Source organism: Balaenoptera acutorostrata, chromosome 7, assembly GCF_949987535.1.
Source record: "Balaenoptera acutorostrata chromosome 7, mBalAcu1.1, whole genome shotgun sequence".
NCBI lineage: Eukaryota > Metazoa > Chordata > Mammalia > Artiodactyla > Balaenopteridae > Balaenoptera > Balaenoptera acutorostrata.
Genome location: NC_080070.1, coordinates 6,472,144 through 6,487,075, shown reverse-complemented (window position 1 = coordinate 6,487,075; position 14,932 = coordinate 6,472,144). Strand labels below are relative to the sequence as shown.

The 14,932-nt window shown below is 47.6% G+C and overlaps 1 protein-coding gene across 2 annotated transcripts; it reads left to right on the top strand.

Annotated features, from left to right (window-relative positions):
• Window positions 1-503: 503 nt before the first annotated feature.
• Window positions 504-13,535, top strand: AOC1 (amine oxidase copper containing 1). Of its 2 annotated transcripts, XM_057550560.1 has the most exons (6): window positions 569-610; window positions 7,922-7,967; window positions 9,095-10,676; window positions 11,495-11,780; window positions 12,136-12,268; window positions 12,490-13,535. In XM_057550560.1, exons 3-6 carry the CDS (start codon window positions 9,098-9,100, stop codon window positions 12,757-12,759), a joined length of 2,268 nt encoding a protein of 755 aa, XP_057406543.1. In that variant the 5' UTR covers window positions 569-610; window positions 7,922-7,967; window positions 9,095-9,097; the 3' UTR covers window positions 12,760-13,535. The 2 variants fall into 2 exon arrangements, with proteins under 2 accessions (XP_007165448.2, XP_057406543.1); XM_007165386.2 differs by lacking the exon at window positions 7,922-7,967 and having other exon boundaries at window positions 504-610.
• Window positions 13,536-14,932: the final 1,397 nt, after the last annotated feature.

The following is a 14,932-nucleotide window of genomic DNA, read 5'->3' as shown; positions in this document are numbered from 1 at the left end:
CCGGAGTCTCAACTCAGTGGCTTCTCTCTCCCAAACTATTCTGTCTCTGATTCTCCATTTACACATGGGTTAAATTCTCTGTTTTTGGTTTTGGTGTCAGTCTCTACCAGCTTCTGCCTTTGTCCGTATATCTGCTTCAGGTGAGACTACTTGCTAGTAAATTTCTCCTTGTCCTTATCTCCGGCCTCTGAAACTCACCACCTACTTTAACGGACCTTGGCACAGCACAGATCATGACAGAGAAAACACAGACTATTGTGAAAGGTGTCCCTGCAGCAGGAGGAAGATAGGGAAGCAGATCTAGGGCACAGGTGTTGTTGGGGAAAACAGAAGTGAACCCAGCTGCTAAAGTGGTGAAGGACTGGGCAGTTTCCCAGCTTGGGTGCTTGGGGTAACAGGTGCCTTTTGGGCTGCAGCAGCCAGAGCCCCACACAATTCCTTGTGCCACTCCCCTTGCCCATTGTGGAGCCTCCTGAGCTGTGGTCACAACCTTGGTCAGCACATGCCTCACACTGTCCCTCCCTCCAGGGCGGGACCAATAGAGCCATAAAGCTCAAGGAGTCAGAGACAAAGTCTGGCAGCAGAGGCGAGCCCAGAGCAGAGCACACAGGTATGTACTGATGGGATATTCCGGGAGAGTCAAGCAGGGGTTGACTGGGAAGGAGGGAAGCAAGGGAAGATGGACTTGGAGTGAGGGGTCAAGAGAAACAAAGACACAAGACGGAGGGGCAACAGCCCAGAAGGTGTCACTCCAGGGCACAAGCTGCCCGGGGGCAAGATGGGAAATGTGCAGTGAGGAGGTGGCCGCTGTTCTTCGGGTGCCGGAGATGAGCAGCGGGGAGGAGAGGGTGTGTTTCACATCTCCCAGCATGGAGGTCTCACTGGCCACTAAGTTCTCCCTTCTCCCGTGGCTTCATTGCCATTGTCCACCTTACCCACTGCCAATTTGGACATTGGACAAGAGGATGGTACTGGGAAAGGGAAAGGTTAAAGGAATAGCCAAGTTCGGGTTAAAGGACCGCAGGTCTCTTCCTCATCTCCCTCCTTAGCAGAGCAGAAAGCAATTTGGGGATAAGAAGTGCTGATGAAAATTCAGTTAACTACCAAGTTAAGAAAATAAAATTCAGTTAACTACCAAGTTAAGAAAAAAAAAAAACAATTTGGGGATAAGAAATGTTGATGAAAATTCAGTTAACTACCAAGTTAAGAAGAAAAAAGGAGAATTTCATTCAAGTCAAACTGAGGATTAGAACTCAGGGAGCAGATTCTCAGAAAGCTCTGAGAGCTGTTCTGCCAGTTAGAAGTTGAAGGCACAGTCATATACATTTTCAAGACAAAAGGGTCATACATCAAAATGACATATTGATATTTTACATAAAGTTCACCAAGGATGCATAGTCCAGGTAAGCACATATAGAGCAGGCAGCAAGTCACCATGACCCCCTGCAGAGCTGGGAAAGAACACTATTCTTTTAAGCGGTTACATTGCTAGCATCAGAAGAAAGGGAAAACATTGATCTTTACGGTCCAGCAGGCACTCCCATCTCTGAGGAGCTCTGGTTAATGTGTAATGCAGATGCACATTGCATATTAAGGAGGGAAAGAGGGAGGCCCAAACAAACACAGAGAGAAAATTCTATGTTTAATTTTTTCTTGTCCTACCTTAAAATGTAAATTTTATTTCATTATTTCCCCCCTTTGATCATTAATCTTTCAATAGAAAGCATTAGGTGATCAAATATTTGGTCCCCCAATGCCAGGGTGGTTGCTTATCTGCTCTGGATCCACCATGTCCCCCAATGCCCTGTCTTAACAGCCCAGTTCTTTCTTTCCTTTAAGGGGATTAGGCTAGTAGAATGCTTGGCATGGACTGATAGTCAACTCTAGGTTGTCCAATAAGACTTATGCCAATTTTACTCTGTATGTGAATTGTGCATGCCCACTATTTTATATAGAGCTATAGATATGATCAGTAGCTTCAAGTCATTTAGACATCAGTATTCTAGGTGGAGTTTTGAATATACATCGAGAGGCACAAGAGATTATTACTCTATAAATGATATAGAACACAATCAATATGGCCAATAACAAAGTCAGAAGCAGAGATTTAAGCTATGAATCCCTAGAACTGAACCATTTATTCAAGATTTCATTTAGACTAGAAAGGGAATTCCCCAGTGCAGAAATCTGATTTCTTATGTGAGTCATTAGATGGTTATATTAGAGGACTCATCTGGTATCAAAGCACAACATTGTCTGGATTATAGCATAAGTTTTCCCCTACAAAGCAGTTTTAAAACTCAAGTGCCATTTGATTTTTCAGCATCACTTTCTCATCATAGAAACTTCAGAACTGAGTAAACTAATTGAATGTAGTAAACCAATATGGAGGTATATGCCAATGGGGAGACGTTTTATAGATTATAGAAACATCTGAAAAGTCAGTGACAAAAATTATGTGGGGTTATCTCGGCCTTGTGTTGACTTAGGAATTGGATGACAAATCCAACAGCAGCTAAATTGCCCCTAGTAACTATATTTTGTGACAGTGGTACTAAAGAGTTTTCTTCCTATCCTAAACTTTGGGGCAAAAACATAGCTAGAAATAAAACAATAACTTCTAATTTTGATAGAGAGACAGACTTTTGGTAAACAGTACAATTGAACTGGTGGGATGGGTCTTACAGGCCTGGTTTCGACTCTCGGATCAGTTGTTTGCTACTGTTGTCATCTTCTTCTCATCCTAGCTTGGTGATGCTTGCCTTAGTTGAAGCCAGGTGCCAGAAACAGGGATCAAAGTCCATTCAAGTGGAGGGGTCTTTTTAAGATGGGAGGTGTGATTCCATGAATTAGTGTCTTTCGGTTTGGTTGTGCATGGATTAGTTAATAATATTGATACTTGATAAGGTTCTTTCCATCATGGCTGCAAAGAATCTTTTATCTGATGTCCTTTCCAATAAATAAGATCTCTAGGTTGTAATCCATGATCCTTTTCATCTCCTGGGAGCTTGCTGTAAAAGTAGTTACCAATTTTTTTAATTGTCTCAATAAGTCCCTGTCAATGATATAATATATTTCCTCTGCACCACTATGGGTGAAATTTTCCAAAATATTGTTTTCCCCATAAAAACTTTTTTTCAGATGCCCAAGGGGTTAAAGAATGTACATGTTGGAGCAATAGCCATTGGGCTTCAATAGACACTATAGGTTTCATTTTGTTTTATCAGGTCTAAACCATATTTGTGTGGAGGGGTCAAAATTCCCCCTTTTTGTTGCCATATCTGTTTCTCTCCTTTAGTGGTGATTTCTTGAGCCTGTAGAAAGAAATCTTTTATTGAGTTAGCAGGGTTAATGGACAGCAGTGGACATTCTGGAGGCTGGACAGGACGAATATTTAAAGCTGCCCATTTGGCTGCAGCATCAGCAAGCTGATTTCCTTTAGTTTCTGCTGTGTCAGATTTGGAATGCCGTGTTGTTTTAATAATTGCTAACTGTTTGGGCAGTTGTATAATGATTAATAACTCTTCAACCTGTTTTCTATTTTTTTATAAGTTGTCCTGAAGAGGTTTAAAACCTCACTGTTTTCATAGCATTCCAAAGTTGTATGCCACTCCAAAAGCATAGCAACTGTCAGTATAAATATTTGTTACCTGGGCTTAGCTAGTTTACAAGCTAGAGATAAGGCAATTAATTTGGCTTGTTGTGCTGACTTTGTTTCTGGTAAAAAAAAGTTTTCAATTATGTCCATTGTGGACGTTATTGCATACCTGGCTCGGTAATGTCCCGTTCATCCCATAAGTAGGACCCATCTATAAATTAAATTAGGTCAGCTTTATCAATAGCAGCTTCTTATAAGTCATTCCTGGGAGCAAGAAGATAATCTGTTAAAAAGATACGGTCATGGTTGTTTTCTTCCTGTGCTTCTGGAAGCAAAGTGGCAAGGTTAATGCTATTACATCAAACCAAGGTAGTATTAGGAGCAGAAAGCAACAACTTCATAAGAAGTTAGCTGGCTTACAGAATTGTGCTGAGTGTGGTGAGAGTTTAAAAGAGACTCAGCTGAGTGTATGACATAAATAGTTAAAGGAGACCCTATTACTATTTCTTCAGTAGCCTTACGAGAGAGCTGTTTCCGAAATAACCCTCATACCAGGTGGAAGTCCTTTTGCTACCGAGTTTAACTTAGTTTTGGAGCATAAAGCAAGTCATCTACAGGCATTTTTGTAAAAGCATCAGGTTAAGACAATAACTGTCTATAAATGACAAAAGACTTAAAAAGCATGGTTAGAGACCTGATTACAATGCAGTTGTCAAGGACACTTGGCTATTTCTGTGACATACAACATTTTAGGATAATAACTAGAATTATGACATAACATACCAGGACATTTCAAATTTTAGGAACTTCATATAATTTCTAGAACTTTTATATTAATAATATTTACTCATAAAATATAGCATAAGAAGATTTATTATTACTCATTTGACAATGTTTCCCATCTAATTTAATACACCATATAAGCCTAATTATTTTAATATATCTCTCTGAGATGTTCAGGGGCCCTCTGAAGCATCCTGAAGTTAGCTAGACGTCAAAAGAACTTCATTTAGAATTTGCTTTGAGAAAAGTTTGTCAAAGATATCAAAAGGTTTTAAGTGTTTGGTCAAGTAGGATCATAAGTAACTGTGAAACAATACTTATTCACATAACCAAAATGACAATAAAAGATTTCAAAGGCAAGGGCAGAAAGTTACTGGTAAAGAAACATTACAGTCTGTTAAAAGCAGACCAATATTTCAAAAAAAAACCTTATTTCCTCACAACAGAGAAAAAAACAAGTTCTAGTTTTACATCGTTTCACCTTTAATATTAAAATTCATTAAATTAAATTAAATCTAATCTTAGTCTTGACCATGCATAAAACTCTTTTTTCAAGATTCCCTTTTTAAGATTCCCTTTTTTAAATTAATTTCTAGAAATAAATGCCATTTCATAGTACAATCTTTCAATAAAGCACAAAATATATTTATTATTAGTTTCAAGCATATTTAGTCTCTCTGTAATAAGAGGTCAAGAGTAGGTAAACATAGACTTCTTTAGCAATGAATGTTTCAGTATTTATCTTATTAAAAATGATCTAGACATGCAATGAATTTCCATCATTTAATTTAATTTAGCAGAACTTTGAAGTTTCAGGTTGCCAAAAATCTGGAGAATTTGTTCTTAGGTAGACACACCATAAAACATATTATTCTTAGAGAGTTCACCCAAAAGCTCTTATCCCATTCATCTCTCTTTTTTTACTTATGAAATTATCATCATACCATTAATTATCTCGCTACAAATTTTGTAACATAGATAATATGAGCTTACTGATTTCAAGTAAACCTAGGTACAATAAAAGTATTATACTTAATGTTGATGACTCTAAAGACACATCTGTATTAACTAAACCATCAGTTTAAACTTGTTTTTACTCATTAAAAATTAATCCTAGATCACGTGATCCTTCAAAAAAAATTGGGCTAGTTTAAGTTACATTGAGAAATATTTGAATTGTAAGCACTTACTTTTGAGTCAAATAGAGCTCTTTTACAAATTAATTTTGATAACACCTTCTGGAGGTAGGGCCATATCATATTTATAACATACATACAGACATACATATATCCAGACAGGCACAGACAGAGATATCATAATTTTCCTGCTTTAAAAACATCTTTCCCTTTTTTTTCTTCCTTTCAGTTTTAAGTTCTACTAATTGAGCTAAGGCTGTAGTCTCAGGTGATCTGAGCTGTGTTTACATTTCAAGGACACAGTAAGAGTTATAACTTCAAGCATTCTTCTAGGAATATTTTTATTCTCTCAGGGTCAGAATTTTGGAAAGGTGTTTTATCAAGGTGGCTTTCTCTAGAATGTCAAAAAAGCTCCATCCTGTCCATTTAAGAGTTAAGATAAGTGCTTGCAAACATTGGCTTTGTTCCATTTGTACACAAAGCCAGCCAGAGTTCCCGTGAGTGGCTGCCGGTCTGGGAGCTGTTTGGCCTTTGAGGCACGGTTTCTCATTATTTGGTAGCCTAATTCAGATATGGTCTGAACAACTTTCTGAGGGCAGTGTGATGGACGGAATGTGTGCTGCTTCTGAGTCCAGCTCCCCAAGGAGTTACTCCTGGGTCAGTTTGACTCTCTTAGTTGTCTTGGTTCCTCCCCCTGACAGTCTAAACCTGCCGTGGGTGATTGGGGCACTAGGTGATTAGCCTTTGTTACGCCTCCCCGGCAAGCAGAATTTATTTAATGACTGTAGTAGGACCCTCTGTGGGATAACTACACGTCACGAGGATTGATCCCCAGACACTTCCTCTAGGTTCTCAGTGGCCTGAGAACACCTTGTGGCCAGAAGGAGCAGGTGTTCCTTTTTCTTTGGAGCCGAGCAGGCTTAGTCTTCATTTCACTAGCAAACAGTTTGTTCAGACCATATGTACATAATCTTTCCAATTTAAGCCAAATTTTAAAAAAAGACAGCCAACCAGTTCACTCCAAAGTTCCCCCTAGGTCCCTGGCTAGCAAATGTACTGGTACTCCCTTAGGATCCAAGTCCCAAGAAAAACAGCTCCAGTAAAATTCAAGACGTCACTTAAAGCAATGATGTCCAGATATCGGGAGAACTCACCAAAGCACCTGAAGAGTACCAAGAAGCGGGTGGAGCTCAAAGCACCTGTGCTGGTACCAAGCTCCAGTTCAGGGTAGACTCCAGTTGTCCTCTGGTGGGTGTCTCTGATGTCCTGCCAACTACACCGAGAAAATTCAATTAACTATCAAGTTAAGAAGAAAAAAAGGGAATTTTATTTGAGGCAAACTGAGGATTATAACCTGGGAAGCAGATTCTCAAAAAGCTCTGAGAACTGCTCCACCTGTTAGAAGTTGAAGGCAATGTCATATACATTTTCAAGACAAAAGAATCTTTCATCAAAATGACATACTGATATTTTATATAAAGTTCACCAAGGATGCATAGTCCAGGTAAGCACATATAGAGCAGGCAGCAAGTCACCACGACTTCCTACAGAGCTGGGAAAGAACACTATTCTTCTAAGAAGTTACATTGCTAGCATCAGAGGAGAGAAAAAAAAAATTATTCTTTATGGTCCTGCAGGCATTCCCATCTTTGTGGGGCTCTGGTTAATGTGTAATGCAGATGCACATTGCACATTAGGGAGGGAGGCCCAAATGAACACAGAGAGAGAATTTTATGTTTAATTTTTTCTTGTCCTGCCTTAAAATATAAATTTTATTTCATCAGAGATTATAAAAAAATGGCGGACTTGGACACTAAAAGACATGGAGGGACTTAAATGCATATCACTGAGTCAAAGAGGCTAGTCTGAAAAGACTGCATCCTGTATGATCCTGACGGCATGACGTTCTGCAAAAGGCAAAACTATGGAGACAGTGAAAAGATCAGTGGTTGCCAGGATTTGCAGGAGAAGGAGGAGGAGAAGGATGACTAGTTGGAGTAGAGAGGATTTTGAGGACAGTGAAACTGCTCTGTATGGGACCATAATGATGGATGCTTGTCATTACACATTTGTCAAAACCCATAGAATGTACAACACCAAGAGTGAACCCTAATGTAAGCTATGGACTTTGGGTGATAATGATGTGTCACTGTAGGTTCACAGTGGTACACTGTAACAAACGTATCACTCAGGTGGGGGAAGTTGATAGTGGCAAAGCTACCTGGGGGGGCGGGGAGGAGCTACATGGGATCTCTGTACATTTCTCTCAATTTTGCGGTGAACCTAGAACTTCTCTCAAAGTAAAGTCTAGTTTAAAAAAAAAAAAAAAAAGAGGCTCGACCCAAATTTAATAGTAGAACGAGAGCTCACCACATACCTTTCTGCTGGCTCTGGATTCACCTAGCAGCCCCTCCAGCGCCCGCACCCCTTCAGGCTGGAGAGAAGATCACGTGAGTCCCTGGTCCTTCCCACCAGCGCAGGGTGGGTGGGGAGGGGTGGGCGGGGCGGGTAGGGAACAAGATGAGGAACCAGAGGGGAGGGGATTGTACTGTCGGCTCTGGGGGATGGGCCATGAGACCCTAACCACAGCCTCCCCTCGAAATGGAAGAGGAAAGAGCATCTCCCTGAATTGCCCCCTGGGATGACGGCACCCTGAGGTGCCCTCCTCGTGGCCTTGGCCTTGGATGGCCAAGTGGTCACAACCGGAGGGCCCCACTGGAGGGGCTAAAGAAGCCTGGGCACGGCCAGCCAGCCCGTTCTCCACATCACCTGGGTAGGCGCAGGTCTATAGCCTAACCAGTCAAATCTCTCTACGCGGCTCGGAAGTTTAAATATTCTGGCATCAGAGAGTATATCCTCATGGTTAACTTTAAAAAGAAGAGTAGCTCGCATTTCCTGAGTGCTTCCCAGGAGGCAGGTTTTGTTCTAAACACTTTATCCTTATGGTCCAACTGATTTTTCCGTTTATTTCCATTTCACCGTTGGGTGGATGGAGGCCCAGAGAGTTTAAGCAAGGAGCCCAAGGTCACACAGCTGTTCCCAATGGTGAGATGTACTAGCACTCGAAATCTGGCAGCCTGGCTCCCGAGCCAAATCTTTGAACTTCTACACTAAATTTCAGATTTTATCTACATAAAAAACATCGTGTTGTATCAAAAATGCAGTTTTGCCATCAGTACCCATGGCACAATAAGCATTTTGTGGCATTTGAGGGGGCACTGTGAATCTCCGAGTGACCTAAAGCTGGAGAGATAAGAGCTGCCCCGCAGAGGTAACGCACAGAGAAGGGGAAAAGGAGTTTGCACAAGTAAGAAAATCCACGGGACTAAAAGAGGTTTACGGACCAGGGAGGAGGGCGCAGAATTACAATCGATGGACAGCAGAGACCAGAGCAGCATTGGGAGCTGCGTGGGTCCCCTGCTGCCACCGAGGGCTGCCTCGAGCTGGGCAGGGATGAGCCAGGAAGTGAGTCTGTGGGAAAAACACAAGGCCAAGGGACATCGTAGTCCAAGACCCGACCTGGTGGAAACCCATTTCCTCCCATGAAACTAAGTTCATCTACTCCACTGCATTCCAGACCATGGGGCGGAAGACCCTGGCCCTCGGCTGGGCGGGTGCTGCCATCCTGGTGCTACAGACGTTGGCCGCGGCAGAGGGCTCCCCACGGACCCCCGGCAACAAGGGCAGGGTGTTTGCGGACCTGAGCGCCCAAGAGCTGAAGACCGTGCACAGCTTCCTTTGGGCCCAGAAGGAGCTGAGGCTGCAGCCGTCCAGCACATTGACCATGGCCAAGAACTCCGTGTTCCTCATTGAGATGTTGCTGCCCAAGAAGCAACACGTGCTGAAATTTCTGCACAAAGGCCACCAGCTTCCCGTTCGGGAAGCGCGCGCTGTCATCTTCTTCGGAGCCCAGGAGCATCCCAACATCACCGAGTTTGCTGTGGGACCACTGCCCAGGCCCCATTACATGCGACACCTGCCCCACAAGCCCGGGCACCAGGCCTCCTGGGCCTCCAGGCCCATCTCCAAGGCAGAGTATACTCTCCTGAGCCACACCCTGGAGGAGGCCAGCAAGCCCCTGCAGCAGTTTTTCCGTCGCACCACGGGCTTCACGTTCGGACACTGCCACGAGCGCTGCCTGACGTTCACAGACGTGGCGCCCCGTGGCTTGGCCTCCGGCCAGCGCCGCTCTTGGTTTATCTTGCAGCGCCATATGAAAGGCTACTTCTTGCACCCCACTGGGCTGGAGCTCCTGGTGGATCATGCAAGCACGAACCCCCAAGACTGGACGGTGGAGCAGGTCTGGTACAACGGGAAGTTCTACCGCAGCCCCGCAGAGCTGGCTCAGAAGTATGACGACGGAGAGGTGGATGCGGTAGTCCTGGAAGACCCGCTCGCCAAGGACAAGGATGGAGAGAGCCTACCAGAGGCAGCCCTCTTCTCCTTCTACCAGCCACGTGGGGACTTCGCCATCACCATGCACGGCCCCCGCCTGGTGCAGCCCAAGGGCCCCCGCTACAGCCTGGAGGGCAACACCGTGCTCTACGGGGGCTGGAGCTTCACCTTCCGGCTGCGCTCGTCCTCGGGGCTGCAGGTCCTGGACGTGCACTTCGGAGGTGAGCGTATAGCCTACGAGGTGAGCGTGCAGGAGGCCGTGGCGCTGTACGGAGGACACACACCCGCAGGCATGCAGACCAAGTACATGGACGTCGGCTGGGGCTTGGGCAGCGTCACTCATGAGCTGGCCCCTGGCGTCGACTGCCCGGAGACGGCCACCTTCCTGGATGCCCTCCACTACTACGACGCCGACGGTCCTGTCCTCTACCCCCGCGCCCTCTGTCTCTTCGAGATGCCCACGGGGGTGCCCATCCGGCGGCACTTTAACTCCAACTTCAGCGATGGCTTCAACTTCTATGCGGGCCTCAAGGGCCAGGTGCTGGTGCTGAGGACCACTTCGACGGTCTACAATTATGACTATATCTGGGACTTCATCTTCTACCCCAATGGGGTGATGGAGGCCAAGATGCACGCCACCGGCTATGTCCACGCCACCTTCTACACCCCCGAGGGGCTGCGCCATGGGACCCGCCTGCACACACACCTGATCGGCAACATGCACACCCACCTAGTGCATTACCGCGTTGACCTGGACGTGGCAGGTAGGACTCGGGCTCGGAACCACCCTCCGGGCCGAATGTCCGCATCCGAGCAATAACTTACACTCATGGGAGATGGTGCTTAGACTTCCCCTGGAAGCACCATACCAGGAGAGTTTCCCCAGCCTGCATGCGTGGAACCTGCAGTGCTAGAAATCTGTGTGCCCTGCAAAACGGTGACCGTGAATAGTGCCAGCTGTTCCCCTGGTGCTGCATTGACCCCCTAGGGGGACGGACCGGATAGAAAGGTGTGCACAGGGCGGGGGAGGTGATAATGCCCAGGAGTGTAAGAAATGTCGCTGCCCGGTGCTTTGAGTGGATGCGGTGACGTCGGGAATACTCCTTGTGTCTCTTGAGTTAGTGGTGTCACCTTAAAAGATGACATGGGCGTAATGACAGGATTTGGCCTGACATCAAATCACATGTTAGAAGTGCCCCGCATGACCAGGTGGGCAGATTCTTCTCACTCCGCCCCTTTCGCCCCTGGGCCCAGAGGGCACTGACATAGTCTCTTCCCCTGGGGAAAGGCCAGCTGCGCTTTGCTGGGGCCAAGGCCTCAGCAAACAGACACAGAGCTCTGCTCTCGAGAGGAACTGTCCAGGGTCACAGTGGAATCACTGCAGCTGCCGTGCCCGACTCTGAGCCGTCTCCTAGTTCCTCGGTCCCTTCCCTCCACCGCTGTCTGGCTCAGTGCATGCCCCTGACATCCTCTTCATCCCCACGGCTTGTTGTTGGGTGTGGTTGGGAAGGAGGGCCCAGGGCAGAATGCGGAGGCTTTAGTGCAGGGAGCTCGATTCTCCTCCTTCCCTGCACACACTCAGGCACCAAGAATAGCTTCCAGACCCTGCAGATGAAGCTGGAAAACACCACCAACCCCTGGAGCCCGAGACACCGCCTGGTCCAGCCGGCTCTCCAGGAGACGAGGTACTCCCGGGAGCGCCAGGCGGCCTTCAGCTTCAGGCAGACTCTGCCCAAGTACCTGCTGTTTACCAGCCCCCAGGAGAACCCCTGGGGCCACAAGCGCAGCTACCGACTGCAGATCCACTCCATGGCTGACCAAGTGCTGCCCCCGGGCTGGCAGGAGGAGCAGGCTGTCACCTGGGCCAGGTGAGGGAGGCCCGGGAGGCCGGGAGGCCTGGAGGCTCCTCTCGGTGTCCCTGTGTTTCCCTGTGTCCGCGTGTGTCTGTGTTTCTGTCCATGAGATCCTGAGTCTAGGCTGTGGTGTACCTGGGTGTGTGTGTGCATGTGTGCACATGTGTATATTCTTGGTCACGTGGCTGTGTGTTTTGGGAGGGGAGTACAGAGCCCCTGCGGAGCCCTGGAGCCTCTGTTGACAGTGCGTGTGGCTGACTCCCAGGGGATGATCCCGCGTCTGAGGGAAGGCAGTAACCTTCCCCCATCATTGACCCTGAAGGTGCTCCCTGGGAGGGGCTGGAGGCTACCTTCTCCTCTGCCCGGACAGGTATCCCCTGGCAGTGACCAGATACCGGGAGTCTGAGCTACGCAGCAGCAGCATCTACAACCAGAACGACCCCTGGGACCCACCTGTGGTCTTTGAGGAGTTTCTGCGCAACAACGAGAACATTGAAGGCAAGGTACCAGCGCTGCCCCTCTCCCGGCCCCACCCTGAGACCAGATCCCCGCCCAGTCCCAAGGTCTGTGCCCGGTCCCAGGATGGGGAGGGCCAGCTTGCTGCTTGGAGAGCGAGCTCGGTGGTCGCTGGATTCGCCCCTCCCTTAAACGTAGGGCTTAGGGGGGGTCGCCCACCCCTTCCCCTCTGAGCCGCCTCAGCACCGCCCACCCCGCTCTCCTGCAGGACCTGGTGGCCTGGGTCACAGTGGGCTTCCTGCACATCCCCCACGCAGAGGACATCCCCAACACGGCCACACCCGGGAACTCCGTGGGCTTCCTGCTCCGGCCCTTCAACTTCTTCCCAGAGGACCCGTCCCTGGCGTCCAGAGACCTCGTGGTCGTGTGGCCTCTGGAAAATGGCTCCACCTATGTGCAGCACTGGATCCCTGAGGAGGAGGGGGGCTGCTTGATGCCTCCCCCTTTCAGCTACAATGGAACCTACAGGCCTGTGTGAAGGCCCCCTCCCCCCACTAACTCCCACCTGAAGCCCGAGTGCCCCCCCCCCACCCCAGGCACAGACAGTAAACCCCTCAGGGCTCAGCTCCTATGCTGCTTCCTGCAGAAGGCATAGCAGATGAGGCCATACACCAGGCCGGGCGTGTGGGACACACACAGATGAGAAACACAAGGCCTTGGCCTCCACCCCAGAGAAGACCTCCATCACTAAGGCAAGGACACTCACCGAAATACTAGGTTGACCTATCAGATCAGTTTAGAGAATCTGAGGCTGACGGCTCCCTCTCTGGGGTCTGTGGGGGACCCTTCTGGGTGGCTGATAGGCATGCAAAGTAGTGCAACCACAGGAAGACACTAGGGCAAAATCGAGCAGAACTGCCAACACCTTTACCCCCTGACACACTGATACAACTTCTCAGAGTTATCCTGGAGATCTACCTACAAACACAGGAGAAATAGATGTACACAGTAATTCACTGCAGTACTGTTTGTACTGGCAAAGTCTGGAAACGACCCAAACATCCTTCTACAGGAGAGAGCCTATAGATCTGAATAAGCCATGGAGTGCCCACACAGCGCAATTTTAGGCGATTGGAAAGGAAACCAATGAACAGGGACATGCTCTATACTGATGGGGAAAGATCTTCAGGATATACTAAGTAAGAAAACAGGTATAGAACAATATATAGCTAGCATGCTAATCTTCGTGTAACAGAGGAATGTAGGTATTCATAAAAACCCTAGAAAAATACACATGATTCTAATATAAATGATTACCTATTGTCTTCGTCCATTCAAGCTGCTGTAACAAAACACCGTAGTCTGGGTGGCTTATAAACAGCGAAAGTTTATTGCTCACAGCTCTGGAGGCTGGAAGTCCAGGATCAGGGTACCAGCAAGGTCACGTGAGGGGCTTCTTCTAGGTCAAAGACCTGTGACATTTCGGTACATCCTCCCACGGTAGAGGGGTGAGGGGTCTTCCGGGGTCTCTTTTATAAGACCATTAATCCATTCATGAGGGCTCCACCTTCATGACTTAAGCACCTCCCAAAGGCCCCACCTCCTAACACCATCCCATTGGACATTAGGGGGGACACAGGCGGCGAAACCACAGCACCTGAAGACACAGGGAGAAACGGGATGGATGAGACAGGGAAGGGAGAAGGAGTGCTCAGTGTGGCTGGGTTTCTTTGTGGGCTTTTTTCTTTTTGAGTGAAGAGAGCCTGAGGGGACCCACAGTGGGGAGGGCAGGGTGGTGGGGAGGGGCGGGGTCTCCTCCCTCCCTCTGGAGGCCGAGGGAGCCTCCAAGTGTCCTGGCCACAGTGCAGTCCCAGGTCGGTGGGTCCCCAGGTGCCATCACCTCCCACCCCAGTGCTATGTTGTTTCTATTTTTTAATCATGGGAACATATTACCTACTCAAAATAATAAAATCTAAGTTTTAAAAGAAAAGGAGGGAGGCAGGAAGGAACCCTTATTGCGGATTAATGGGATAAAGCAGCTGGCCAGGATGGATGGAGTAGACAGACTCAACCCCCCACCAAGATTTCCACATTCTAACCTCCCTGGGACCTGTGAATATGTCACCTTACACGGCAAAAGGAAGGCATTCCGCAGGTGTGATTAACGTAAGGATCCTGAGATGGGAAATTCTCCTGCATTATCCAGGTGGGCTCGATATAATCACAAGGATTTCTCAGTGTAAACCTTCTATATTGTTCTTGGGTTTGGGGTGGGTTTTCTCCTTCTGAGGGTCCTTTCTGGTAAGAGAGAGACAGGGGGTCAGAGAGGAGGGAAGCTGCCACACTGCTGGCTCTGAAGTCAGGGAAGGAGCAACAAGCCAGGGGTGTAGGTGGAAAAGGCAAGGAGATGGATTTTCCCCGAGAGCCTTTATTAGCAACACAGCTCTGCAGACTCTAGACAGTAAGAGAATAAACGTGTTGCTTGAAGCCACTAAGCTTATGGCAGTTTATTTATGGCAGCAATAGGAACTAATACAACAGGTGTGGATTTCCACCCAGAGGACTGTGGATGGAAGGAAACAGAACAAGCGAATCTTCCGCTGCCCCCTCACCACCACCGATGTGTCCCCGTCTCTGCTCGGAGCTCAGTCACCCGAGCAAGCCCAGGGCCAGGATCTGCCAACAGGGAACCAGGGCACACAGGGGGAGGG

Bases quoted from the DNA above. Each gene is read 5' to 3' on its own strand.
- AOC1 (XM_007165386.2), top strand. From the start codon at position 9,098: ATGGGGCGGAAGACCCTGGCCCTCGGCTGGGCGGGTGCTGCCATCCTG. The intron at 11,781-12,135 runs GTGAGGGAGGCC...CTGCCCGGACAG, and splicing joins CAGGCTGTCACCTGGGCCAG to GTATCCCCTGGCAGTGACCA. The intron at 12,269-12,489 runs GTACCAGCGCTG...GCTCTCCTGCAG, and splicing joins ACGAGAACATTGAAGGCAAG to GACCTGGTGGCCTGGGTCAC.